The sequence below is a fragment of the Meles meles genome, chromosome 7, assembly GCF_922984935.1.
Source record: "Meles meles chromosome 7, mMelMel3.1 paternal haplotype, whole genome shotgun sequence".
Taxonomy (NCBI): Eukaryota; Metazoa; Chordata; class Mammalia; order Carnivora; family Mustelidae; genus Meles; species Meles meles.
In genome coordinates, this window is record NC_060072.1 from 6,200,380 (window position 1) to 6,228,162 (window position 27,783).

Genomic DNA, 27,783 nt, shown 5'->3' on the forward strand with positions numbered 1-27,783 from the left:
AGGACCCTCCCCCTGGTTCTGGGGCCGCAGCAGTGTGGGGGGCGCAGCGCTGGTGAGGCCTGCCCGGCTGGGGTGGGGGGCCCACAGGCCGCAGGGAGCCACCAGCCCAGGCCGTGGTTGCTTCCTTCTCCGGGTTTGTCTGTTCCCAGTCTGCCCCGGGCCTTCGGTCTCCATCTGAGTGTCTGCTGTATTCTCCCTTCCTTCCCCTCCGTGGAAGAGCCCCCGTGGAGACGGGACAGCCTCAGAAGCATACAAGGACGTTTTATTTTTCATCTAGCCGGCAGCCACCTGGCTGCTCCTTCCTCCCCCTGCTCCCCGCTCCCTGCAGATTGCCAGCCACAGAACAGCGCCCCCAGATCCAAACAGAGTCTCCCCCTTGAAGTCACAAATGTTGAAAGAATCTTGGTCCCCGCAAACTGCCCAGGATTCTCCGCCTCATTCAAGACCAGTAAGGCCAGTCTCCACCACACCTGCCCTGGCTGGAGGGCCCGGAACTAGGAACCCAGGTGGTGAGTGGTGGGCACCAGGTCTCCAAAGGCCCGGGCGCAGGCTACAGATGGTGTGGTATCATGTCCTTGCTCCGCAGAAAGGCACTGATGATACCAGCCACGTTCTCAGGTTGGTTCAAGTGGACATAGTGGCCGCCTGGGACTTCTGTGTACTGGAACCGCTGGAGAGGGGAGGGAAAGGTTGGTGGGTGTGGCCCCTCTGCTGTGCTGGGGCCTTCCCAGGGCCTACTGCCTCCCAGGGGTTCCAGAGGGTCCCCCATGGTGAACCACGGGGCAGGGACTGACCCACAGCTCCCTGGTCACATGCTCGTTAAGTCAGAGCCAGGCTCAGAGTCAGAAAGGCCTGATTTGGGGACCGGGGTGGGGGTGGGGGGGAATGTCCAGATTTCTGGGTCATTCTGGGCTGTGAGGTAGGGCTCCGTCAGGGAGGGCCCAATAGTCAAGGGTGAGCCTCCCTGGGAGACGGAAGGGCACTGCGGGCTGGCCACACAGGCTCGCCTTCGGTGGTGGTGCTGCGGTCTGCAGAGGCCCAGGGGCAGGTGTTAACAGCGGTTGATGGTCAGGGTGCCACGTGTTCCCAGGGCCAAAACCAGGGTCCCTGCCCCTGCTGGAGACTGATCACCTGCTCAGTCTGTTGGTCTCTGGCCAAGTTGGACCCGGGCTGGGGAGTACACGTGGCCGACAGCACTGGGCACTCGCCAGTACAGTGTGTGGGCCACGTGGAGTGTGAGCTCCAGGGCGCCGGCCAGCGTGCGGAGTGAGGCCTGGGAGGTCCCGCCAGTCCCCCGAGCTGAGCCTCATGCCCCTACCTCCTTTAGGACCGAGTTCAGCATGTCTTTCACAAAAGCCATGATGTTCCTGTCCGTGTCATCCTTCCTTTTCACGTTATAATATCCTTGCATTGCTCTGGAAAGTGAGAGGAAAATCAGGGTTCACCCTGGGGATACCTTGCGGTGCCTCCCCCCAGCCCAGCTCCCAGGCTGAGCAGAGACCAGGCCTGGGCTTGCCTCTGATTGTCCCGCAGTTCGAGGCTCACCGCGGCTGAAGTGCTACGCGGTTTACCTCGGCAGGGTCGTGGCACCCGTCCGTGGCCGTGGCCTCTGCGTGGCGCAGCCGGGATGGGACAGGCCCAAGTCCACGCTCGCTCTCCACATCGTTCCTGAGATTTCGCTCATCTCGTGTGTATCCTTAGAGTTCTGCACCCGTGACTACAGTCGATCTGAGGACACTGTCATCGTCTCAGAAAACCCCAAACCCGAGCCTCTGGTTCTCACCCAGCTCCCGGGTTTACGCCAACACTGACTGCGGAGACTCCGTGCTCACACTGGCATGTGGGTCGAACCACAGACTGCGTGGACGCAGGACTGCTTTCACTTTCCATCCCGTTCTCCAGGGTCACCCGTGTCGCCTGCCCTAGTCTGTTCCCTCCTGGCTGAAATGTAGCCCCCTGCGTGGGCTCGCCACATTTGGCCCGTCTGCTGGCGGACACCTGGGTGGCCTCCACCTCTGGGCTCTTGTGACAAGTGCCGTTCTGGATAGTCCTGCGCAAGCTGCCGTGTGGACCTACATCGGGCCTGTATATCCCTGGGAGGGCGCCTGCGGGGCTCTGCGGTGACTCGGTGGCTCCAGAAACTGCCAGACTGTTCCAAGCGACTGTGCCACTTTACAGCCCCACAGCGGGAGGGCTCTGGTTTCTCCACATCCTTGCCAGTGCCTGTCATCTGCCATTCAGGGTTCAGCTGTCCCCAGGTTGGGAGGGTTACAGTGTATCTCACTGTGGTTGGGATCCGCAACCCAAGCCTGTGCTTCCTAGACCCCTGTGCTCAGCACCAGAGACACACACGTCCCTAGAAGTCACAGCCGCAGTCCATAGGCGGAGGCAGCGGACTGCAGCTGGCAGGTGGGGGCGGGAGGAAGGCAGGGGAGCAGCAAAGGGCCGGGGGACCCGGCAGGGTATGGGGTCCGCCTGGCCCAGGGGTGCCCTCTGCAGATGTGTGCGGGGAGGGGCAGCTGGGTTGGCTCCTGCCCTGCCACCTGCGCCCTCCCCAACCCTGCCCTCCACACCCCGGTGCCTGGGGCAGCCCAGCCTCACACAGAACCGGGAACCTCACATGCGGGAGACCTGGGGATTCCTGGCAGCCAAGGGTCTTTGGGGGTGTGAGGCTCGCACTTACTTGATGAGCAGGACGCGGGCCTGCAGCCGCTTGGTGAAGCACATGAACTGCTCCCCGCTGAGGAAATCCAGGCTGTGCTCCGGCTGTGGGGGGACAGACCGCAGTGACTTTGCTGCAAAAGGCAGCCCGTGTTGCTGCGGGTGTGAGGCCTCTGTCCTGGGGTGGGGCGGCTTGTGGGGCCACAGTGGCCATTGACCCCAGGACCAGGTCCAGCTCCCAACCACATCACCCCCAGAGGCCTCTAACCCCTGCGGGCCAGAGGATTCCTTCCCTTAATCCGTTTTCCCTCTTCCTGGGCTCATGGCTCTCCCGCCAGACACTGTGCAGGTCCCCTCACATCCTGGTGTGGTTGTACAGCTAAATGCGGGAAAGTGACCTGGATGGCTTCTGGGTCTAGATTCCAGGACGAGATGTGGCCCTTCGTCCCGAACTTCCTTCCCCCACCTGCACGCTGCCCTGCAGCACCGCCCAGGCAGCCCAGGCTCCGGACTCCACCAGGTACAGCCTTCCAACCCGCACCGACCATGTCCGCATCTGCTTAAGCCACTGTGCAGAGTGAGGACGCCTTGACGCCCCCACAGCCCCGCTGGCCTCCATCACGGCCGGGGCAACCCTGTCTTAGGACCACGTAGCTACCAAGTGCTTGAGATGGGGCTAGTCCGAGTGGTGCTGTGGGGGGAACCACACAGTGGATGTTGAAGACTTAATGGAAGAATGTCAGATGCCTCGCATTTTTATACTGGTTACATCTTGGATATACGGAGTTAAAAATATTAAATTTGGGGTGCCTGGGTGGCTCAAACATTAAACGTCTGCCTTTGGCTTGGGGCCCTAGAGTCGAGCCAGGCATTGGGCTCCCTGCTCCGTGGGGAGCCTGCTGCCCCCGCCCCCGCTTGTGTTCCTTCTCTTGCTCTCTGTCAAATAAATGAAATCTTTAAAAAAAAAAAAAAAAAGGTTAAAAAATACTAAGTTTGGGGCACCTGGGTGGCTCAGCGGGTTAAGCCTCTGCCTTCAGCTCAGGTCATGATCCCAGGGTCCTGGAATCAAGCCCCGCATCGGGCTCTCTGCTCAGCAGGGAGCCTGCTTCCCCTCTCTCTCTGCCTCTCTGCCTACTTATGATCTGTTGTCAAATAAATAAAATCTTTTAAAAAAAAATGCTCTCATCTTTTAAAAAAAAATAGTTTGATTTCCTCTATTTCTCTTTACTCTCATAACATGGCTACTACAAGATATGGGACTGCACAAGACTCACGTTCTACCAGACGGTGCTGCTCGAGCCCCGGAACTCCAGGTGGGACGGGAGAAGCTTGACAAACGTGCGCAGGGTGGATTAATTCAGGGAAGCTCCATGCGGACTGACTGTTGTGCCCAACACTCCTCCATCATTGCGATAAATATAAAATTCTTAGGAAACACACACGTGTACACACACACACACACACACACACACCTGGTCACAGCCTCCAGAGCACACTGCCCTTGATCTGCCCTGACCTCCTCCCGGCCATTTCCTGCTCCTTGGGCAAAAATGCCCTTGGGTGCTTTTCCAGAAACAGACCTTTCCAGATCACCCACGAGGCCCGATGAACGAAGATCTACCGAGGACCCCGACACACTTGCACGTTAGCTCCTGCTGGCAGAGTGCCCAGCTTCAGGAAGAGCGGGGACGTGGTTCGCACCTGCAGAGGGGCTCCCCTGACCAGCGTCAACGCACAGACTGACCTGCCCCCTCTCCCAGCCTGTGCTGCTCTGCCCAGGGTGAGAGGGGGTTGTCTCAGGCTTGGGGCCCCGGTCAGGGCCTCAACTCGATTATATATTGGTCCCCAAGGCAGAGACTGAGCGACGTGACCTCCACTCATGTCTCCAGATATGAAAACGTTAAGTCTGGGGTCTTGCAGCACTTTCCTCTCCGGCCACACAGTCTGAGGACATCTCTCCAAGAAAGCCTTTAAGAACAAAGGCTGCCGGGTATGCCCTGTCTCCTTCTTCTTTGCTTCTACCCTCCACTCCTCTAACCTTCTTTCCCTAGTCCACTTTCATTCCCTGGTCTATGTTCTTCTTCTGTATGTCTAGTGTGACTTACAGCAAAGTCCCTAGATCTACGTGGCAGCTCGCGATGGCCTTTCACCAAGGCCATGCTCCGTGCGACCCAGCTCAAAGCCTCGACCACCACCAGCAGCCACAGGCTCCCTCCCGGGGTAATCTCCGAGGACACCACTATTCAGACCGCTAGCCCCATAGATCAATTTCCCTCTAGCCCCATAGATCAATTTCCCTCTTTTTGAACTTCGGGTAAATGGAATCATGCAGAGTGCTCTCTGTTTCCGGTTTCTTTTGGTCTGTAAGTATGTTTTTTTCCCCTGTGTGGTGCTCCAGTGAATGAATACGTAACGATGTACGAATTTTATTGTTGGAACACATGCGGGGGATTTTCCAGTTTGGGACTATTATGAACAAAGCTGCTATGAATGTCCTGGTACACGTCCTCTGTGCACACGGCACACATATTTGCTAGGTACACAACTAGGAGGAGAATGACTGGCTCACGGATTTGACTGTGTTTTGCTTTAGCAGTTCTTGCCAAACCATTTTCAAAGTGTTTGCATCAATTATGCTTCCTCCTGCAGGGCATCAGAGTTCTGGTCTATGCCCCCATTGAGACTTGGTGTTGTCAGGCCTTTCAATTCTGACACCAATTTTTACCCGTCTGATGGAGGTGGGAGGTGTATTTCATTGACCGCCCTAATTACTAATGATAACAATCACGTTTCATGGGCTGACTGGCCACTTGGCTAGCCTCTTTCATGAAGTGCCTGTTAAAATCTTTTGCCTGTTTGGGCGCCTGGGTGCCTCAGTGGGTTAAAGCCTCTGCCTTCGGCTCGGGTCATGATCCCGGGGTCCTGGGATCAAGCCCCGCATCGGGTTCTCTGCTCCGCGGGGAGCCTGCTTCCTCCTCTCTCTCTGCCTGCCTCTCTGCCTAGTTGTGATTTCTCTCTGTCAAATAAATAAATAAAATATTAAAAAAAATAAATATTTTGCCTGTTTTTAGAAATGAGGTTGTTAGACTTTATCTTATTGATTTGTAGGTGCTCTTTATATATGGCAGATAGGACTCCTTAAGCAGGCCTATGCCTTTAAGTATCTTCTTTTACTCTGTGGCTGGACTCTTCTCTCTCTTAATTTGTCTTTTGATGAACAGAAATTCTAAATTTTAATAAAGCCCTATTTATCAATATTTTCATTGATTCACATGTGTGTTCTATTTAAAGTATATTGTCTTAAAAAAATAAAATATATTGTCTTAAAAAAATAAAATATATTGTCTACTTCAAGGTCATAAAGTTATTCCCTGTTTTCATTAGAAACTTTCCTGTTTTACCTTTCATATTTTGATATATGATCCATCTTGAATTAATTTTTGTGTATTGGGTGAGGCAAGGGTCTAGATCATACTTTTCCATAAACCCATTGCCTGGCTTGCCTTTATTGTAAAGCAAGTGATACCTTTTTATAATGTTAACAGTTACTAAATTCCCAAAGTATTCCACAAATTCAATGTCCTCTCAATATATATTTTTTAAGTAAGCTCTATGCTCCATGTGGGGTTTGAACTCAACGACCCCAAGGTCAAGAGTTGCATGTTCTACCAAGGAAGCCAGGCTCCCCAACCCAATGTAATTTTTTTTTTTTTTAAGATTTATTTATTTGAGAGAGAGAGATCACAAGGCAGAGACACAGGCAGAGAGAGAGATCAGGGAAGCAGGCTCCCCACCGAGCAGAGAGCCCGATGCCGGGCTCGATCCCAGGACCCTGGGATCATGACCTGAGCCGAAGGCAGAGGCTTTAACCCACTGAGCCACCCAGGCGCCCCGCAATGTAATTTTTTAAAAAAGATTTATTTATTTGAGAGAATGAGAGAGTATGAGCAGGGAGAAGGTCAGAAGGAGAAGCAGACTCCCCATGGACCTGGGAGCCCAATGCGGGACTCGATCCCAGGACTCCGGGACCATGACCTGAGTCGAAGGCAGAGGTTTAACCAACTGAGCCACCAGGTGCCCCCAGTGTAATTTTTAACATAAGTTGATCATTCCAAACTTCATTTGGAAGTGAAAATATGCAAGAAAAGGCAAGGAAAACGTGTAAAAGAAGAACAAGGAGCGAGCACTGGTTCTACCAACCATCAGAACTGATTAGAAAGAAGTAGGGAGTAAACCAGAGCGGTATATCTCGGATGGTGACAAGATCACTGGAACAGCAAAGCGCAGAGACAGACCCCTTTGAGAACGTGTATCTTCTGTCACTCAGTTTACGGCCTAAACATCGACTTCAAATCAGGGCAGCCTACTGCAGGAGAGCTGTGTGCTGCTCCGGGCATGGTCCTCGGAAAGGGAAGGGGCATTTTCAAATGCCCCCCAAAGTAACTAACCCAACCTGCACTCGGGGGCAGTGGAGACTGGGGGTCCTGCTTGCCACCTGGAGGGTGACCTGGCTCAGGCCAGGGGTCCGGCCGGGATCACTCTCTGGAGGGAAGCTTTCCAACAAGGGGCTCCACTGGTTAGGATCTGGCAATAAGCTCCCAGCCTGAGGACCGGCACACAGAAGACAGACCACGGTGAGTGAGTCTTGGTGGCTAGGAGCCTCCCCCTCCCCCAAATAACTGTCAGTGGACCAAACTGACTATTCATCTGGGGAAAGAGTGAAAATGGATCCCTACCTCACACCATCCTTGAGAACAGATCCCAGCTGGATCAAAATCAAAACTCAAACATTCCCATCCCCTTGGCTGATGCCCCGGTCTGGGCCTCATGTCCACACCTGGGCCTGGGCAACAGCTCTTGGTGGCGTCCCTGAGGCCAGAGCTTCCTACTTCTAACTACAGCATCTCACATGTGCGAAGCATTTTACCCTCTTGAACCATCTCATTAAGACCACCACCTGAGAGCCCCTAACATGAGAGCACCGCGCTAGGGCACTCGACCCATGGACCTTCGCTAGTCTTCGCAGCAACCCCACAAAGACCGGCATGGGGGCTGGTACCTCCTGGCTGCTCGGATGAATAAATAAAGGAATGTACTTCCTTTCTGCACGAAAGACAACCTGAGGCACAGAGCAGGTAAGCGGCTTGCCTGAGGTCACACAGCCTCTTGGGCTGAGTTTCTGCAAGAGCTCACACAGCTCCAGACTGGCCACTGGCCTCCTGTTAAGCAGCCTCTCTATCCCCTTCTGGTCTTCAGACCCTTCATCGGGAACCCCAACTCAGCACATGCACTGAGCCGATGCCAAAGCCTCTGTGCAGCAGCACAGACCTGGAAAGTCTTTCCCTTCTTCACCCACATGGACCACACCACCCTGAGCCTGGCACACATCCCACCTCCTCCAGGCACACCTGCTGTCCCCATCCACCCCTCCCCCTGCCACTGGCAGGCCTTCCCTGCACTCCCATGCAGGTAACCCATGTAAGGGAAACAATCACAGTCATTTCCGTGAGAACCTAAACAAATGCCAAAACCCAAGAGCCCTAAAATACGATGGTGTCTTCCTACCCCGTTGTGCAAACACACAGATGGGGCTGCAAGTCTGCCCCCGGCAGTGGGCCTCGGCGCTCACCGTTCGCTCGGTGGGCAGCTGTGTGTCGGTAATGGTTTGTGTGCTCGGTTGTTTGTGGGTGGGAAGCCCCCACCGATGGTGCTGCTTGACTGTGGGCAGGTCGTTTGGCTGACCTAGTTTCCCCGCCTGGGAAGTGTGGGGAGGCAACAGTTCCCTCCTCCTGGCCTGCAGTGACAAGGACCCCCCACACACACACAGGTGAGACACGTGGAAGAATGAGAAGCAGAATGAGCGCCCCTGCTGGCAATAACCTCCCCCAACCGGGTGCAGGGCAGACCCTAGCGCACCCTTCACGCCTGCCAGCCCTGCTGGGGAGACATCTTCCCCTCCGGACTCTGCGGGGCGGGGGATCCTCTCCCTTGCCCCCAGCCTTTGCCCTGAGGAGACCCATGACTGGAAAGCGGCCGCCCACCACCTCACACCCACGAGGGTGGCTGAAATTTCAAAAACTAGAAAAGCACAAGCTCAACCCTTGTGCATTCCCGGGAGTGACAACGATGCTGCGGCCGTGCGGAAAGAGTCTGGCGGTTTTTGAAAGGTTCAGCGTAGGATCCTCCCGCGATCCAGCAATTCCGCTCCTAGGTATGTGTCCAGAAAAACTGAAAGCCAGGACTCGAACTGATATTCGTCACTATGTTCACAGCAGGATTCACAATAACCAAAAGGCGGAAACAACCCAAGGGTCTCTCTATGGACGAATGGACAGATCCACGCAAACGGAGTATTACTCAGTCATAAAAGGAGGGAAGTTTGGGCACCCCGCTGAGACACGCATGAGCCTTGAAAACCGTCTCTAAGTGACATGAAGTCCCCGGAGCAGCCAAGCTCACAGACAAGAAGACAGAACGGCGGCCACCAGGGGCTGTGGGAGGATGGGGACCTGGCGTTCAGTGGGTACAGGGTTTTTATGGAGGGTGACGAAAAATGTGGGGGCAACGACAGTTGTACAATGTTGCGAATGGATTGAGTGTCACTGAATTGGACACTTAACGAATGTTTTTGAATTGTAACTATTATGCGATGTATCATGTCCCGCAACAACAAAAGAAAAAGCAGCACTCACCAAAGCTATCCTCCGGTCTCTGTTCAGGATTAGGCCTGGAACAGAAGCACAAAGACGGGTCCTCAGAGCTGCCTGTCAGGGCGAGGGACCCCACAGGGCTTCCCCGGGGACCCGGGGCCCTTCCGGCCAGGGTGCCCTTCTTCAGTCTGGACTGGTCTCTTCTTGGGGCCAAGCTGGAGCAGCAGACCTTGGCCGCTGCCGCCCGGCCACAGACTGGTGTGGCCTACACAGGTGCCTCCCGCACCCGAGAGGCAGGAGGACGGTGGTTTCCCTATCTGGCAGAGCAGCTGCCCGGTCTGAGAACCTTAAGGTGGTCACGTGATCTTTAGATTACCCCCCCACCCCCAGGAAGCGCCCCATGGCTAAACTGTGGAAAACACCCGCCCTGCAGGAGGGCAGAGAAACACCTTCTGCCTTATAGGCACCAAGGTGTTTCCCATGCCCAGAGCCCCTGCTTTTGTTTCCAGCTCCTGACTCCAGCCCCACCTGGCCTCCTGTCCCCCTTCCAGAACCTTCACAACCTTTGCCTTCACCACCTGCTGCTCAGCGTGCCCATGGGGTCTTTCCCCCCAGGCCCCCTCACAGCTCCCACTCAGGCTGCCCCACCCTGTCACCCTCCCATCTTCTCAGAGCCCAGAATGACCTTCTCCACCCTGTAACCGCCCCACCCCACCCTCCATCTTCCCGCACTGCCCCAGGCTGGGCGTTCACCAACCCTGTGCTTGCGATGAGGGAGAACGACCACCCGGGAGACAATTATCTTCGAACCTCTGTTTTCTAGAAATTAGCTCTCCCTCTTTTTACAATGGGTATATTTGCCCCTCAGGCTAAGAACCCTCAGGAAGAAGATGACGCTGCCCCTCGGACTTAAGGAGCCACCAGACGGTCCCCTCTCTGCTCCCAGTGGGGGAAAAACCAAATGCCGAACCCTGTTGGGATTTTCCCAAAGGAATGTGCACTTTTCGGGCATCCCCGGCTGCCGTCCTGTCCTACCAAGTCCTGGCGGTTCCTTCAAAACCTTCGACCAAGAGCAGCGAGAGAGCAAAAAGCCAAACAGCATGTGCCCGCGGCCCCCTGACCCTGGCCTGTGCCACTTTAGAAAGGCAAATTCCAAGAAGCTGGGACCCACCTCCTTACTCTCCAATTAACACCCTGCAAGAGTTTCCCTTTGGCTGAAAAGAAAACAGTGATGAAGGAACTTCTCAACTTTGAAGGTCCGTGCCCGCCCTGCCCCCGGGGAAGCTCTACGTCCTTCCACCAAGGTCAAAACGACTTCACCAAGCTTCAAAGCCTAGGCTCTCTTTCTGCCCTGAGCACTCACCGTACATCCATCTGCCTTCTTAGCAAATAACCTCAAAGACAAAGTCTAGGTTTGCTCATTTTGTGTCAACATTTCTTGGCGGTGTAGGTGGGATCTCCGAGCCCCTGGCAGAGAACACCTGGGGGTCGTCTGGAACGCGGTGGTTGTATCAGCTCGGGCCCTCCAAGCCCCACCGCCCTCACCTATACGGTGCCCAGAAGCACCCCAGGCTGTGGGGCAAACCGCATATGAGGGTCACGCGGAAGCACGTCTCACGCCAGTGTGCAGGGGCCCACGGGCTCCCCGGACTTAAACCGCCCGCTTCAGATGTGCCCCTGGGAGCCCCACAGAAAGCTGACAGCCGGGGACAAACTGACTAGCTTTCAGTGGACTCAGGTGCAAAATACAGTAAAGCTAATTCAAGGCCGGTGGTTTAATTCGAAGAAGCACTTCTTTGGAGATACGACATTAAATAGAAATCGTTTACTCTTCCTACACCGGGGGTCAAAGGAGGCTTGCTATCTCTGTCGCAGTTTCTTGGCAAAGAGGACTTGATGGGTGAGTCTGTCCGCCTCCTGAAGTATTCATGGGTACTTATTCTTTTTCCAAAGATTGATTGGTTGATTGTAGAGACTGACAGAGAGTGCACCCGCGATTGATTGATTGATTGGTTTTAGAGACAGAGAGAGAGCGAATGGGAGAGATGCAGACTCCCTGCCAAGCCCGGGGTCGGATAACCCAAGGTTTGGCTCAGTCTCATGACCCTGAGATCATGACTTGAGCAGAACTCAAGAGCTGGATGCTCAATGGACTGAGCCATTCAGGTGCTCCCTCATGGGTAATTATTAAGAACAAGCTGGTTAAGGGGCGCCTGGGTGGCTCAGTGGGTTAAGCCTCTGCCTTTGGCTCAGGTTATGATCCTGGGGTCCTGGGATCGAGCCCCGCATCGGGCTCCCTGCTCAGCGGGGAGCCTGCTTCTCCCTCTCCCTCTGCCTGCCGCTCCCCCTGCTCGGTCTCTGTCGAATAAATACATATATAAAATCTTTTTAAAAAACTCTTCTCACTGGCAGCACCAGGGACTCAAAATTTGCCCTGACCACTGACCTGTGTTTTCTTTTGTTTCTGTAGAGATGTCTCTTACTGATTTCCTGACAGCTTGCTAACTGAGGCAGAGTCTATGATGGCCGAGGTCACTTACGACACCCGTATTCATCCTGCTGGGAAACAGGACTCCGTATCGATAGAATCAGGCAGAAAGCCACTGGGCTCCAAGAAGCCCTTGACCTCCACATCCTCTTTTCCAAAGGGGCTGGGACTGGCTGACTGACCTATTCTCTCAGATTCCCATCGATGTCAGATCCGCTTTGGAGGGAATGATGGGTTTGACTATATACTGTTACTTTCCCCAAGTATACTGGGGAGAAGATTCATGATGGCATGTGGTCCCAACCTATGTCGGAAAATATCCAAGTTCTCAGAGAAGGAACCATGTGACGGCTCCCCTCCATCACCACAAGGGACCGAAAGTTGTGTCTTGGACCAAGTCAAATCCTTCCATTCCAAAGCTCCCCCACTGCCCCCCCCCCCCGATTCAGCCTGAAGCATTTACAGAAGAGACGCCTCCCACCATGTCCCACAGAAATGAAATGGAAAGATTGACAACGGGAAATTAAGGCAGGAAAAATCTCAGCACGTCTGACTCCACATTACTTCTATCTCCCTTGCTGCCGTGACCTGTAAAGTGAAACCTTCTGCTTAGCCTCGCAGGTAGACATAACACAGCTGTGATTTGCAAAAACTGCTCTTTACCCGAAACCTACCTCGCCCAAGGAGATAAAGAAGTAGCCAGAGTGGTCATCGTTTCAATTCCTCGAGACTGAAGAATGAGTGTGACTCCAGGGGTGGGGTGGGGGTGGGGGCCTGAAACCGGGCCCTAAAACTAGCAAAAAACTTAAAATCTGTTTTTCAGGCAACGGTTACCTCCAGTCGGCGATTGCGTCTTTTCTGACCCCATGAACAAACGTACTAGGAGTCTCTGCAGAAGCCTGGACTCCGGGTCCGCCGATCGGGCTCAGGCCTTCCCGACTGGAGACCAGGAGCCCAAGACCCCACGTTGGAGCACGCCCACAGTCCCTTCCCTTGTCCTCCCATAACCTCCTGATGTCAGGGACTGAATTTCGCCTCCTTCCCAGGTGACGTCTCCACCCCACACCCCCACGGGACACACGTTATGTATATGTTTGCTCAATGTGCAGGTTCCCCCTCTTTCCTCGTAAATCATCATCAATTTCCCTACCCTTTTATCAAGACCTTTTTATCCCTAACCTTTTATCAAGTGAAGGATTCGTTGGATTTTTTTTTTTTTCTTGGGAGTCTAGGCCAACATCACATTGGTTCCTCAGAACTGTACTTCCTGGAATTCTCTCACTGTCCTTGTGTCTCTAGGATAAATGTGGCATCGAAGGAAACCAGACAATCTAAGCCAAGCATATGGTCCATGTTTGCTCATCAGCTGAACTTAATAGAGAATATATATCACTTTTAAGTTTCCCACCATTTGCACTACAGCAAGTTCCCCCAATGAGGAACTCTAGGTGTACACACACACACACACACACACACACACAGAGGACTTGGACCCAGAGCAGGCAAGCCACTTACCCTAGCACTGAGGGACATAAAATAAGGGTTGAACATCAAGGCTGAGGGAAGACTGGTGATCCAAAGGCAGAAACAATAAAGAAACTTTCCAGCTTTGAATGTTCGTGGGCCCTGCTCCTGGGCTCCCAGGGAAGCTCTAACTTTAATTTTTACCAAGCTCAGAATGACCTTACCAAACTCCAAAGCTCTATTTCTGTCCTGAGCACGCACAGTCCATCAGCTTCGTTAGCAAACAGCTCAAGAGAAACATTTTGAGTAAAAATAAGAGTAAAAATCTAGGTTCTGTCCCCATATCTTCGAAGCCTGCAACCTTATGCTCTCCCCCCCCCTCCTTTTTTTAAAGAAATCCTAAAGAGTTTGTTTGTTTTATGTTGACAGTGACAAGCCCAAGACGGAGTCACTTACGTTAAGGCCCCACGTCAGCCAACCAAGACTTAACACCCGACAGGTCAGTTTCAGCCTGGTGGGGGACGTAGCCTCTGACTAGGAAACATGGGACTTCCTGGTCATCACCAGCAAGTTTACTGACAGATCCTTTCTGCTCCCCTCAGGAGGGCGACCTCGTCTGACAGAATGCATTCTTTGCAAGTAATTTCCTTCCTCCACTCTCCCTCTGCCTTTAAAAACCTTTTCTACAGCTTAAGGAGTGCATTAAGCTTTCTCTTTGGGCTGCTGCCCAATCCATGAGTCATTTTTTAAATTTTATTTTATTTTAAAGATTTTATTTATTTATTCGACACAGAGAGAGCGATCACAAGTAGGCAGAGAGGCAGAGAGAGAGAGGGGGAAGCAGGCTCCCCGCGGAGCAGAGAGCCCGATGTGGGGCTCCATCCCAGGACCCTGGGATCATGACCTGAGCCGAAGGCAGAGGCTTTAACCCACTGAGCCCCCCAGGCGCCCCTCCATGAGTGGTTTAATAAAGTTAATTAGATCTTCAGATTTCCTCAACTTAATTTTTGTGATTTAACACCCTGGAATGTTCACTGCCTCATCCTTTTCGCCTTTCTGGGCACTACCCTCAGTCTTCATGACCCTCCAGTCTCCCGGGCCGGGGTCCTATAGGCGCAGCTCCCCTCCCCCGCACGGGTAACTAACCTCCGTGGGGAGTGACATTTGTCCCCTGACCCCAAGCTCTCTACTCTAGGACTACAGGGCAGGGCAGGACCTGCTTCTGCTTGCACCCCCAGCTAAGTACACAGCTAGCCTGGGACAGGAGTCAGGGATTGATTTATTAAAGCGCTGAATGATCTGAATGGGCAGATGGCATCCTATGCCCTGGGATGGGCATAGGAAATGGGGCAGAATGCCCTGGGTCCCCCCTCTCTGGCCTTAGTTTCCTCATCTGCAAACAAAGGGGCGCTGAACGCTGCGAGTTCTAAGTGCAACCCTTGGGACAACAGAGCCATGTGGAGGGGGTGCCGGGGGAGGGTGCAGGGGGAGGGTGCTCGGGACTGTCAGGCCTGAGCATGGGGCTTTCCAAGGACCACAGAGGAAGCTGATGCCCAGCACCCAATATACAAAGGTTAAGAGTCAGCTCAGAAACACTTTCCACCCACTCCCTCCCCCTTCCTGTGCTGGGAGCTGCCAGCAGAGGCCAGGCAGAGAGTGTGCCCACGGCCACGGCAGCGGAACCTGTCCTGACAGGTCATCGCTTGTGGGGAACACAGAGCGGGCTTCCAGCTCTTCCTGCTTTCCTTTTCCTTCTTTTTTAAAGATTCTGTTTAGCTGAGAGGGAGTGTGTAAGAGCCTGCCAGCTCCAGAGCAGGGGGAGAGGCAGAGAGGGAGAATCTGAAGCAGACTCTGGGCCAAGCCATGACCTGAGCCACTCAGGCTCCCTTTCTCTCACTTTTCCAAAAGAAACGGGAAATCTTCGGGGCCCCTGGGTGTCTTAGCGGTTAAGCGTCTGCCTTTGGCTCAGGTCATGATCCCACGGCTCTGGGATCAAGTCCGGCATCGGGTTCCCTGCTCAGTGGGGGGGTGGGGGGGGTCTGTTTCTCTCTCTGCCTGCAGCTCCCCCTGCTTGTGCTCTCTCTCTCTGACAAATAAATACATAAAATCTTAAAAAAAAAAAAAAGGAACTGGATATCTTCATTTTTACATAAAATCTTTCTATCTGAAATATGAGCACCTACTCAAAATCCCCCTCATAAGATATTTCTAGGATCGAACTGTACAAGTCAAAAAAATCGGGCCAAGCGGCCCTGACAGTGGGCCGGATGTGGGGGCCAGATAGTGACATGGGACTGTGCTTTGTCATTAGGGAACACCAACCAGTGCCGGGCTCTCCCTCCCTCACGCCAACACCTCGAGCTTGTCTCACGACCGAAGCCGGTATTATGACGGGAACATAGCTAAGATGGTAGATGAGGACCGGCCCTCTCTCCCAGCCCTGGCTTACTGCTTCCTGGTTTCTCCCATGAGCCAGGCTGAGCTCGTACCTCAGTGAGGGAGGAAAACATGACACCCCAAAATGTATCTCTGGCATATTTTAGGCTGATTTTTAAGATTTACTTATTTGACAGAGAGAGAGAGATCACAAGTAGGCAGAGAGGCAGGCAGAGAGAGGAGGAAGCAGGCTCCCCGCTGAGCAGAGAGCCCGATGCAGGACTCGATCCCAGGACCCTGAGATCATGACCTGAGCCAAAGGCAGAGGCTTAACCCACTGAGCCACCCAGGTGCCCCTGAGCTGATTATTTTTATTTATTTATTTATTTATTTTTTAAAGATTTTATTCATTTACTTGACAGACAGAGATCACAAGCAGGCAGAGAGAGAGGAAGGGAAGCAGGCTCCACGTTGAGCAGAGAGCCCGATGCGGGGCTCGATCCCAGGACCCTGAGATCATGACCTGAGCCAAAGGCAGAGGCCTTAACCCACCGAGCCACCCAGGTGCCCCTGATTATTTTTAAGAACCAAAAGACTCAAGTTTTTCTTTTTGACCTTCCCTGTAACTGCCTAAAAGGATTCAGATACTGGACCTGCTCCAGGAAGAAGCCCTCACCATAGATCACTAGTCACACTCCAAACTGGGTGCAGTAGATAGGGAGGAACTTAGCAAAGTCTTTTAAAATTCCTCTTTATGGGGCGCCTGGGTGGCTCAGTGGGCCAAAAAAATAAATAAAATCTTTTTTTTTTGAAGTTTTTTTTTTTTTTTAATTTATTTGACAGACAGAGATCACAAGCAGACAGAGAGGCAGGCAGAGAGAGAGAGGAAGCAGGATCCCTGCCAAGCAGAGAGCCCGATGTGGGGCTCGATCCCAGGACCCTGAGATCATGACCTGAGCCGAAGGCAGAGGCTCAACCCACTGAGCCACCCAGGTGCCCCTTAATCTGAAATTATATGAAAAGTTCCAGCAAAGCACATTTTTAAAGAAACCTATAGAGACATCACTATTCTCTCTGCACTTGTGTATACAGTCAGGCCAAGCTAGTTCAAACGACTTCTTTTACAAATGAGTTAGTCTCAACTTGGCTATCTTTGAGGCAAATAAGGGTGATTTTTGTGAGAAAGATTATGTTTCAATAACACACCTCTGTGGGTGTTAGATTCTAGTTCTTATGAATTATCTCTGAGTATCTGCTGCTCGCCTATAAAACTGGGCTGGACCCTGAATTTTTCGGGTTTCCTCAAATACCTGGTTCTGACTCTCAGAACGAAAGTTTCCCCTTTCCTCCCATACGTCAACTTGAAACCACTGAGAATTAAAACCCTCTTTTTAATTTTTTAATTTAATTTCATTTTTTTCATGAAGCCTTGAAGACCGAAGCTAGACAGCTTGAGGTAAACCTCCAAGAAATTGCCTCAACAGCTCACGTTGAAACAACCTTCACGTCTGTCTGTGGCTGTGGGGGCTGCTCAGGAAGGAAGGTAACAGAGACATGCACACTGCAGGCCAGGGCGCTGTCAGTCCTCACTCCCTCCCAACACGCTTCAAGCCCAACAGCTAGAAATCCCGCCAATGGCACTCAAGACCCAAGACACTGGGTTGACGACTTGCGCTAACCATTAACCTGTTTTTCTTTTGTTTCTACAGAAATTCCTCTCATTGAAGACTTGATGGCTTGCACGGTATAGATCTAACTTTGAGAGCCCGCCTGCAGTACCTCCTGAAATGAGACGACTGTTGAACCAAAGTAACCTATTTCCAAGACTAAAACTGGTTCACGGAATCTGGAGCAAACTTCTTAGAACAAAACAACAGAGGAGTTAAACTTCAGCTAGGAGGAAACAATGTTGGTCTGTGATGTTCTTCTAAGGGGGAAAAAAAAAAGAAGACAAACCCAAAGGGGGAAAATATTAATTCATCACCACACGTCGGGACTTTCACTATGGTGTGGTGACCCATTAACAAATCTCCCCAGGCGCCTGGGTGGCTCCGTGGGTTAAAGCCTCTGCCTTCAGCTCAGGGCATGATCCCAGGGTCCTGGGATTGAGCCCCGCATCGGGCTCTCTGCTCAGCAGGGAGACTGCTCCCCACCCCCCCCGCCCCACCGCCTGCCTCTCTGCACACTTGTGATCTCCATCTGTCAAATAAATAAATAAAATCTTTAAAACAAACAAACAAACAAAACCCCAAATCTCCCCAGTACTTGCTGATGGGGCTGCTTGGAAGGAAAGGAGGCTCTGACCTTGGAGAAAGGAAGATCAAAACAAAACAAAACAAACAAAACAAAACAAAACTAAAATACCATCACCACCACCACCAACAAAAAACACACAGAAAACACACAAGAGCCAGGATCCCCCAAAGCTTGGAAGATGGCACACCCCCCGAGCACAGGCTTCACCCCACTGCTTTTGGAGAAGGGATCTGCTAACTGTTCCTGTGAGCCCGTGACAGACCTCAAGGTGTTACTCAGGAGACAGACACACTAGGAGTAGGACGGACTCCTTGGGGTTGCTGGTTTTGCTCCATAATCCCCACCTCTTTTTCTTGGAAAGATAATTCCATGGTCAGAATTTCATAAACTTTAGCTTCTTCAGGTGACTTGTCTGACTGCTGAATATGGTACCTGAAGCCCTTCCCCAGACATGACCACGCCAACCCCACAGCTATGCCCATAACTTTTCTCCAATGAGCCCAACTTCATGGTAACTTATGGAAAAGCAACCTACAATCGCAACATACCAGATCAAAATTACTTATCAGAAAGTATTTTACTCACTGGAGGACGCTATGTACCCTGCTTCTTTTTAACACCCTCGACAGTGTCCCCTGTAATGACCTCTGGAAACTCATAGAAGGACGCCAGAACATATGGTCATAAAAACCAAACACTCTCTAACAGACAGACCGTGACTACTTGTCTGTTTCACGTAACCCATGTTCTGGGCCACCATCTCCTCGTTTTAGTTCAGCAAAGCTGCATTAATCAGTCTTCAGGTTACACGACCTCGTGCTACGTACAAACTGGAGGTCACGAAATAGTGCGTACCTTAAGGGAATCTCTTCCCCTTTCACGCATGTAATATGAATTTCAGTGGAGGGACGCCTGGGTGGCTCAGTGGGTTAAGCCTCTGCCTTCGGCTCAGGTCATGACCTCAGGGTCCTGGGATCAAGCCCCGCATCAGGCTCTCTGCTCAGTGGGGAGCCTGCTTCCCACCCCCCCCACTTGTGATTTCAGTCTGTCAAATAAATAGATAAAATCTTTATTTTTTTTAAAGATTTTATTTATTTGACACAGAGAGAGAGAGACAGCAAGAGAGGGAACGCAAGCAGTGGGAGAGGGAGAAACACTAAAGCTAAACTAAGCCCTGATCTGGGTTATATCACAGTGGAACAAGGAGGCGTCTGTACGGTATATTCTGCGCACGTACTCATACTTCCCCAGAACGGACCTTCCTCGCGGCGCACAGGTTAACGCTCCCTCTGAAACGGATGTTCCCCTTGACAAAATAAAGACGATAAGCTACTTGGTTGCAACAAATCTCTAAAGTCCCAGACTCCGATTTGGATGGTTTCCTGGATTATTTTCTTGGATTTCCCAAGGATTTAGGTCCATTTGACTCAGAACATTTCCTCAAATGTGGAATTTTCCGGATTCCTAATTCTCCTGTGCTCCTTAGTCACAACACGTGGTACGAAACGTTGTACAAAATCTATGAACCGAAGTACAAAAATTCTATTCATGCAGAGTGTAGGGTTTTAAGACGGAACTGAGGACTGCTTATGATTAAGCGCAAATAGGGTCCCTTCCTCTTACCTGGATCTCCACCCCACTGCAGCAGGAAATAGCCAGAGCGGTCATCAGCCCCTTGCACTCAAGAATGAGGGATGATCAAAGGCCCTGGGGACTGAAGCCAGTAACCAGCGAGTAACAGGGCCACTGAGGCTGCTGTAGGGTCCTTACCCAAACCTGCTTGGTCTGGGAACACCGTCTGCAGCCACGTTTCTGCGAGATGATACTCAAGCCTGACGCCAGGATAACCAAGTGTTAATTCGTTTTGCAGAGACGCAAGGAGTCAGCCAGAACTGCTCAGACCACTGACCTCCCCGTAGACCCTCCGCTACTTTACTAACTTCCTTTATCTGGTTTTGAGTCACATAGCTCTTCTCCCCTTTACCCAGACCCCTTCCCATTTGCCTTTAAAAAAAAAAAAAACCAAAAAACCAAAAACCAAAACCCCTTGCGTTCCGCCGCAGGGAGGTCTCCCCCCTCTCCTCGCCCCCTCTCCTCGCCTCCTGAGTGTTTGGTTCTGCTCTGCGTCGGGCAGATGAACTTGGGTTCAGTTATAGGATCGGGCTGGGCTCACGGAGCGGTCCCTGCTCTCTGCTGCCCCAAAGTGGAATGGGGACTGTCAGGGGTTCGGCCACCTGAGGACAAGGACTCACGAGCAGCCTGGAACACCGGCTCTCCCTCCCCGTGTCACAACCCCCGATGGGGGCTAGGAGCCTGCTCCGTCTTGTTTTGGGTTAAGCTCGGGTCCCAAAGGGCCGGGCTGCTGCACGGGGCTGGGCCTGACAAAGCCACCCAGCTGCCTCACCCAGCCCCTCCCTTCTCTCCTCACCCTCCCTGACAACTGGTTGGGTGTCCACGCTCACCCCTTCATGGGACCCCGGCTTGGCCTAATCAGCTTCCCCTGCCTGGCTGGGAACACGTCTTATTCCGGATTAGCCTACTTCTGCGCTGGGCCATCTGTGTGGCCCCGCTGGGAAGCCCGGGCCCACCGGCCTCTGCCTTGACCTCCCCTCTCCATGGCAGATTTGCCGAGGTTCCGAGATGATAACAGACATTCCTTCGCAACAAGTCACTGACCGGAAACCCAAGGCCACCACGTCCCTTAAGCATATTCTGCCTGACCTCACGGTGTGTTGGCAACTTCTGGAAAGACACCACCACACGGTAGATCTCTGGCTTCTTGGGAGCAACTGGAAATTCCAGCCACACAAGGCCCAGGGCTCCCAGTGATAACGACTGGCTGGGCCGTCCTGCTTCCAGGACCACAGTCCCCAGCACTCCCTGCTGACCTCCAGGGGCCCAGGTAATGCCACCACTTGGTCACACCTGGCAAGCCCTTGGGGTCTGGACCCCCGTCTCCTTTGCTACTTTATAAGCTGAAGCGGCATCGCCTCCTTGCTTGATCCTCTCAGACCATGAGCACGAAGATCCCAAGACATCATTCATCGCCTGAGAATAATAGGGGGAAGGTGTCTAAATGGGGTGAGGGGACTTGCCCAAGATCTCTGCGCTTACAGGGCCAGGAATCAGCCCAGGGCTTTGGGCCCAGTTTAGGGCCTGGTCCATTTTACCACACGGTCTCCCCTGGGCTTCACCTCTGGGCGCCGCCTCCAGGACCCCCCTCTGTGGGGTTTCTTCCAGAACACCCAGTCCGTTTCTTTTACTACACTTTTAAGAAAATGTCTCTTGCTTGTCTGTTCACGTGGTTATCGTCTGCTTCCCCTCCTAGAATGGACATCCCTGACCTGACCTCATCCTGGCTCAACCCTTGGAGGGTCAGTTCCAGGGAGGGCCCTTGGGAAGGGCACCATCAGGGAGTCGTGCCAGCTAGTGGAACCGGCCCACCCGGAGCGGGGCAGTGTCTGCTCCTGCTCACTGCAGCTCTGTGGCCACACGTGGGGCTGGCACTGACCGGGACCGTGGCAAAGTTTTCCCGAATGGACATAGCAGGAAACAAAGTGCAGAAAACACGGGCCCGAGGCTGCCCTGAAACCCAGGTGCCGCCTGTCCTCTGTCTCCATTTTGAAAAACTCCCTTCAAGGGGCGCCTGCGTGGCTCAGTTGGTTGAGCAACTGCCTTCGGCTCAGGTCATGGTCCTGGAGTCCTGGGATTAAGTCCAGCATCCGGCTCCCTGCTCGGCAGAGAGTCTGCTTCTCCCGCTGATCTCTCTCCTCTCATGCTCTGTATCTGTCTGTCTGTCTGTCTCTCAAATAAATAAATAAAATCAAAAAAAAAAAGAAAAGAAAAGAAAAACCCCCTTCAAGTCACCCTGCCCCATCGGACAACCTCAAACCCTAGCCTGGGACACCAGCACCCACCGCACAGGGTCAGCAGATCGCAGCTGAGACGCTCCCCAACATTCACCCCCGACACACCTGACGGGGCTCCCCACAGGCCTTTCTGGGAGGCGCAGCAGCTGTCTGAGCTGGCACGTGTCCCTTGGCCTAGCGGAGCCTCAGTTTCCCCTGCTGTGCACAGCGTGAGAATAGGGCAGCGGGAGGAGGATGACACGAGACACTGTTTGCTAAGTACTCGGTGCTATGTCCGATCCGGAGAGCAAGCAGCCGGGAGACTTCGTGGTTATCGCTCCTCAGTAAGAGCAGGGCCGATCAGCCACCGCCAGAGCCGGCGAGTCCCTACCTGTGGCCACCTCGGTAGTTCCTCTCTGCAGCAGGAGTCGCGCACTCTCCTCAGTCACGTGACTGTTGCTCTTCAGGAACCTGGGGAGGACAGAGGGCGCTGGATGTCTGGGAGCAGGGGAGGCCCGAGGGAAAGAAGAGGCGGCCCCCCACAAGGGACACAGGCATGGGGCAGTGTGTGTGTGTGTGCACACACGTGCATGTGTGCCCAGTTATAGGGAGAGGAAGAGCGGTAGAGAGTAGGTGGAGAGGGGTCTTGGGAAATGAATGGCGTGGCCACAGAGCAGGGAGGACCCGAGGCAGGTAAGTCCCAGCTGGGGTGTCTGGAGAGAGCCAAGAAGCCTGACACCTGCGGTAAGCGCAGAGAGAAACAGGCTCCGTGTGATTTGTGTGGAGAAGCCTGAGGCTTCCTCTGTGCCCCCCAGACGTCCTCCCTTGGTATCCCATTGCTTGCCCAGGTCTTGAACCAGCCGGCCCCTCCTGCCACCCCCCCCGCCCCCCAAACCAGCACTCACTTCTGCAGCATCTCCTCTGGGCTGGCCACCTGCCGGGGCTTCTGGAAGGCCTCCACCTGCAGCACGTGCTCCATGGCTCCCCGCCGGTAGGTCGGCACGCATTCTATTCCCTGCGACCAGAGGGCTCTGCTGGGTGGGCGGGAGTCTGGGCTGCGGACAGAAGGGCTCAGCCCCCGCCTCCACCCTCGGGCCGACAGCCCCTCAGCCTGGATCCCTTCTGACCCAGCGAAGGGCAGCACCAGATCAGGCCCTGAAGGTTAGCCCTGTGATCTGTCAGCTCAGCCAGCCCTGCCTGGGGTCCGGACGGCTGGAGGGGTGAGGATGAATGATGGAGGGGAAAGGAAATCTCTGCCAACCGCCAGAGCTTTGCAAGGGTTCAGTATTCGGTCCTTAAGACCCGGGCCACCCAGGCTTGGGAGTTTCAGCTGGCTTACTGAAGGCCGGCACTCCAGCTGGTGGAGAGGAGACGGCAGAGGGCATACAGTTCAGGGACTCCCGGTCCCCCTTCTTGTATACCCGTTTCCACGCCTGGCTCACTCCAACAGCCGAGCCCTGGCCACAGGCCCCCGCCTGGAGCAGCAGCAGCTGGAAGGGACACGCCCATCCAGCCCCCCGCCGGAGTAGGCGGGACGGGGACGACCAAATCCTGAGATTCTCTGTGGGGAGATGCTGGGGCACTGCGCTGGGTAACTCCGTGGCTGAGACAGATAAAGGGAGAGTAGCCCAGAGTCTCACCAGGTCCTCACAGTCACCCACAGAGCTCTCCATTCATGAGACCAGCACTTACTGGGCGCTTACTGTGTGCTGGGGATTGGGCAGGCGGCGAGAAAAAGACAGCCTGCTTTGTGCCCTTTTGGCATCTGTGGCCGTTTCGCGGATAAGAAGCCCACACTGGTGAGGAAGCAGGGTCGTAACCGAGAGGCTGAGCTCCTGGGAACAAAGTGCCAGAATGCGACAGCGGGCAGGCAACTCCAAGGTCACCTAGTCCGACCTCCTGGTTTTACAGGTGAGGAAACTGAGGCCCAGATAGGCCAAGTGGCTGGCCCAGGGTCACCCAGCAGATCAGTGGCACAAGCCAGGACTCCTGCAGGGACAGCACGGTCTGTTGTCACCGGTGGCGGGGGCGGGGGCGGGGGCGGGCGAGATCCGCGCGTCCTCTCTGTCCGCCCGCAGGGCTGCTGTGTGCTGTTGTACAATGTGCACACAGCGCCAACGCGTGCAACTGAACGTGAGTCGGGGTGGGGGTGGGGGTGGGGGGCTCATCACGCTGTGTGCTCCCAGAGCTTCCTCGATCCACGGTCCTGACCCTCTCCGACCCCTGCCACTTCGTGATAGACTTGGCATTCTGTAAATCCCAGGCCTCATACAGTGTTTCCAAGGATGACAAAGGCTTCTGCACCCCTTTTCTCTGCTCACTCCTAGGGGTACAGGCTGCATACCCTGTCCTTTCTGGGGGCCCCCTGATCCCCCTTGTCCACCTTCTACCACCTCCTCCCACCTCCCTGCCAAAAGAGGCAGGGCTGAGGACACCACCCAGGGCCGGGATCTCCCCCACGAGAGCATGCATGCATGAAAGGCCCCATTCTTACTTTAGGGTCCAGGGCAAACGGCCACGTGTCCAGCAAGATAAGTTTATTCACCATCTCGGGGAAGATACTGGAAAACTACGATGTGATCCAAAAAGGGAAGAATGAGTGCGAGAGGAAGAAGGCAAAGGGACTCAAACTTTTCCCTGGGGATGCTGACGTTTCCAAGGGGCTGGGACAAGAGTCTTTATTCCCTTCAGGGCAGCCTCTCCTCTCCCTTACCCAGAGATCCACACCCAGGCCAAGATTCACACCCCGGTGGATGGCTGGATTCCAGGGTTCTCTGAGGATGGGGAATGTGGAAACTCTGAACTCTGCCAGGAATCTCCAGTTTCACCGACCTCCAGGCAGTAAGGATTATTACTGCCATCCATAAAGCAGACTGGCACTAGGCCATCAAATACTGGGTTCAAATTTGTGATATGAGGAGGCACTTCCTTTCCCAGAAACTTCTCCCACCGCCCTCCCCAGACCTCCTGCCCCGTCTTCACGAATGCCCAGAGGTAGTCACTACAAAGCCATCTACTCACCGTTCCGCCCACCGCGCCACCTGGGGAAAAGAGTCATGGGCTGGTATTCCCCACCTCTCACCAATCGTACTAAACCTTCCTCCCAGGGGCTGCCCCACCCCAGGCTAAGGGGCCTCACCCTCTCCCATCAGGGACCAGGGCTCTTTATTCCCTATCAAACTTGGGGTTCCCTCCCCGGGGGCCATATGACCCCTTCATCAGACCTAGCCCCTCGAAAAGTCCCATTTCCCTTATCACACTGGAAGACAGCCACCTCTGGGGCCCTATGTCCCTTGCGGGAGGTGCCTCAGGTCAAAGGTGCCCAGTGCCCACAGACTCCCTCATCTCTCTCACCTCCCTTCGCAGTGCCCAGAAGTGCGGGGTCCCTGGGGACCTCCTCTCCCTCCCTCGCAGCCCCTCCCTCAGTCCAGTCAGCCCCCTGCCCACCCACGTGTAAACTGTACTCACCAAAACTATGGCCCAAGATGGAGAAACGCTTCCACTTCAAGGCTGAAACCCAGAGGGCTACGTTTTAGTGGGCTCAGCCTCCCCCCAACCCTCTGTCCTGCAGTTCCCGTGCTCAGGACATCTTTCCCCAGCATCTGGGGTGCCCCATTCAGGAAACTAGCTTAGAGGGATTGCAGCTTCTTTACAGGGGTGGAACCCTGGAAGGAAGAGCTCTTCTTGACAGCCCTCTCCAACTTTCCCAAAGTCACCCATGAACTTTTGGGTGACTCCTAGTCCAACATTGTTTCCTGGCTACCACAACCCACTCAACGAAGAGAAGGGATGTCCCAGTGCACCCTTAAACACACACACACACACACACACACACACACACACACTTACTTTCTCTCTCTCTCGTTCTGCCTCTTACCTGCTACAAGTCTGCGGATCTCACTCACAAAGCTTTCCTGGTAATACGGGAGACCAGGGCTGTAGTGGGACGAGAGCCCATGTCCCCCGAAATCCATGGCAACATAACAGAAGTCTGAGACAAGAGATGGGGGAGGAGAAGGCATCTAGGTCAGCGGTCTCTCCCACACCTCATTCTCCCGCAGTCTACGTCACCTTGCCCCTTGGCTGCCCTTCAGTCCCACCTTTTGGAAGAAGAGGGATGAGTCTGTCAAAAGAGTTGGCATTGTCCAGCCAGCCGTGCAGGCAAAGAACTGGGGAGGCCTGCTCGGAGCCCCAGATTTTGGCAGCGATGTGGCCCCAGGGCACAGTCACCTTCAGCTCTGAGAGCATACCTAGAACAGTCACACACTCATTCATGAAAGCACTTTCTGAGTCCCTCATCCGTACCCCGGTGTGTTCAGGGCCACAGCCCAGGGGGCTCAGGTTCCCACACTGCCCCCCAGAGATTCCAGGGAGAGAGCCTGACGTGGGTTTGGGGATACCCAGAGGAAGGAAATTTAAACTGGGTCCGCAGAGTGAGGAAAACCAGGAAAACCAGGGGAGGGTTTCACCGCAGAACTTTGTGGAACTGGCTAGACCTGGGCTCTGACACTTGCTGGGTGTGCGACCTTGAGCCGCTTAGTAAAACCTCCTGAGCTCCAGGTTCCTCTTCTGTAAAACGGGGAGAAAACAGTCCCGGCAATAACCAACAGTCTAAACTTTCAGAGGGCAGATGGGGTGGTCCCTCTCACTTCCTCACAGCAAGTCGGATCGTTATCACTCTCCCTTCGCAGACCAGGACACCGAGGCATGAGGAGGTGCAGTCTGAGCCCAGAGATCCCCAGGGAGAGTGAAGTGGAGCGAGGATTTGGTGCCGGACCCCAGTCCGGACCATCCAGCACCACGCTGTCTCCGGACTAATCGGATCAGGGCTGCCTTCTCCCGGGTCCGGCACTGACCTGTTGTGCTGGCCCACCCGGCCCGGCTGGAAACCTTTGCGGACCCAGGGCCCCGCGCTTGCTCCTCTAACCTGGAGCTCCCGGAACCCTTACAAGCCACGTGCAGCCCTCTCCCGGGGTCCCCCCCCCCCCCCGCGGGTCCAATCAACCCGCTCCCACTTCCGCCCCGGGGGTGGGGGTGGGGGGCGGCAAGGAGGCGGGTGGGCGGCGGGAAGGGCGTGGCGTCCCCCATCCCACTCCGGTCTAAGGGTCCTGCGGCGCAGCGTCTTCACCCTTCGCAGCCATTCCGCCGTCGCGCAGCGGTCCTGACGCCGACGTGAGGTCGCGGCGGGTGAGTAAATGTTCGAGCCTCAGGCCCCGCCCCTCCGGCCCGGCCCCGCCCCTCTGCCCAGGCCCCGGCTCTCCGGCCCCTCCCGTCCGCCCGCCCCCGAGTCGGCGCGCGACTTCCCGCGGGCAAGGGCACTTGACTTGGCTCTCAACTCTGTCCCAGAAGTCCCTGAGCGCCCAGAAACGCCCACCCGGCGCGTAGAGAGCACCGGGCGGTGGCCAAACCACCTCCAAAATTTGGGGCCACACGTGGGATGGTATTCGGGTGCGTGAAGTCCTTGCTTGACACGTGGGTGACGGGACCCAGGCCCTGGGCAGTCCCCATGGCTGGCCTCGTTCCCGCGCTGGACCAGGAGCTGGGGAAGGCCCGGGGAGCAGCCACAGCCACCGGGCCACCACCTGGGTTCTCAGTGGCTTGCACCATTGGAATGAAGTAGGGGTGACTCCGTAAGGTTAAATGTTCGCCTGGAAGGCCAGGCTGTGTCCGCCTTGTTCTGGTTGTGTCCTGGGTCATCAGTAGGGCCTGCCTCGAACCAGCCTTAGTATTTGTTGCACAAGTAAATGAATGTGTCAGTTGGGGACATGGAGGAACCCCCCACCCCCAGGTTATTGTCCATTATAACCTGTTATTGTCCATAAACATTGAGCCTGGAAAGGATCCAGAACCCCGAGTCCTGAAGGAAATGTTTGGGGTACTCCATCTTATAATAAAGGCATTACAGCGCATCCTCGAGTCAGTGGCAAGTCTAGGACAAGTAAGGCAAAGGGCTTCTCGTTCATTCACCACCATTTGCTAATTAGAAGGCCTAGGAGTGACTCCTCAGAGGTCCCAGTCCAACAGAGCCCCTAATAGTGAA

The 27,783-nt window shown here is 54.3% G+C and overlaps 1 protein-coding gene across 5 annotated transcripts; it reads right to left on the reverse strand.

The window, feature by feature from the left end:
• Positions 1 to 533: 533 nt before the first annotated feature.
• SERHL2 (serine hydrolase like 2) lies at positions 534 to 26,939 on the reverse strand. 5 transcript variants are annotated; one of them, XM_046011752.1, is made up of 12 exons: positions 26,600 to 26,864; positions 25,844 to 25,993; positions 25,621 to 25,734; positions 25,212 to 25,253; positions 24,765 to 24,784; positions 24,238 to 24,312; positions 22,649 to 22,758; positions 22,135 to 22,214; positions 9,354 to 9,388; positions 2,684 to 2,766; positions 1,319 to 1,415; positions 534 to 670 (listed from the first exon to the last, which is right to left on the reverse strand). In XM_046011752.1, exons 1-12 carry the CDS (start codon positions 26,829 to 26,831, stop codon positions 551 to 553), a joined length of 1,158 nt encoding a protein of 385 aa, XP_045867708.1. In that variant the 5' UTR covers positions 26,832 to 26,864; the 3' UTR covers positions 534 to 550. The 5 variants fall into 5 exon arrangements, 4 of the variants coding, with proteins under 4 accessions (XP_045867708.1, XP_045867710.1, XP_045867707.1 ...); XR_006819620.1 differs by lacking the exon at positions 9,354 to 9,388; XM_046011754.1 differs by lacking the exons at positions 534 to 670; positions 9,354 to 9,388 and having other exon boundaries at positions 880 to 1,415.
• Positions 26,940 to 27,783: the final 844 nt, after the last annotated feature.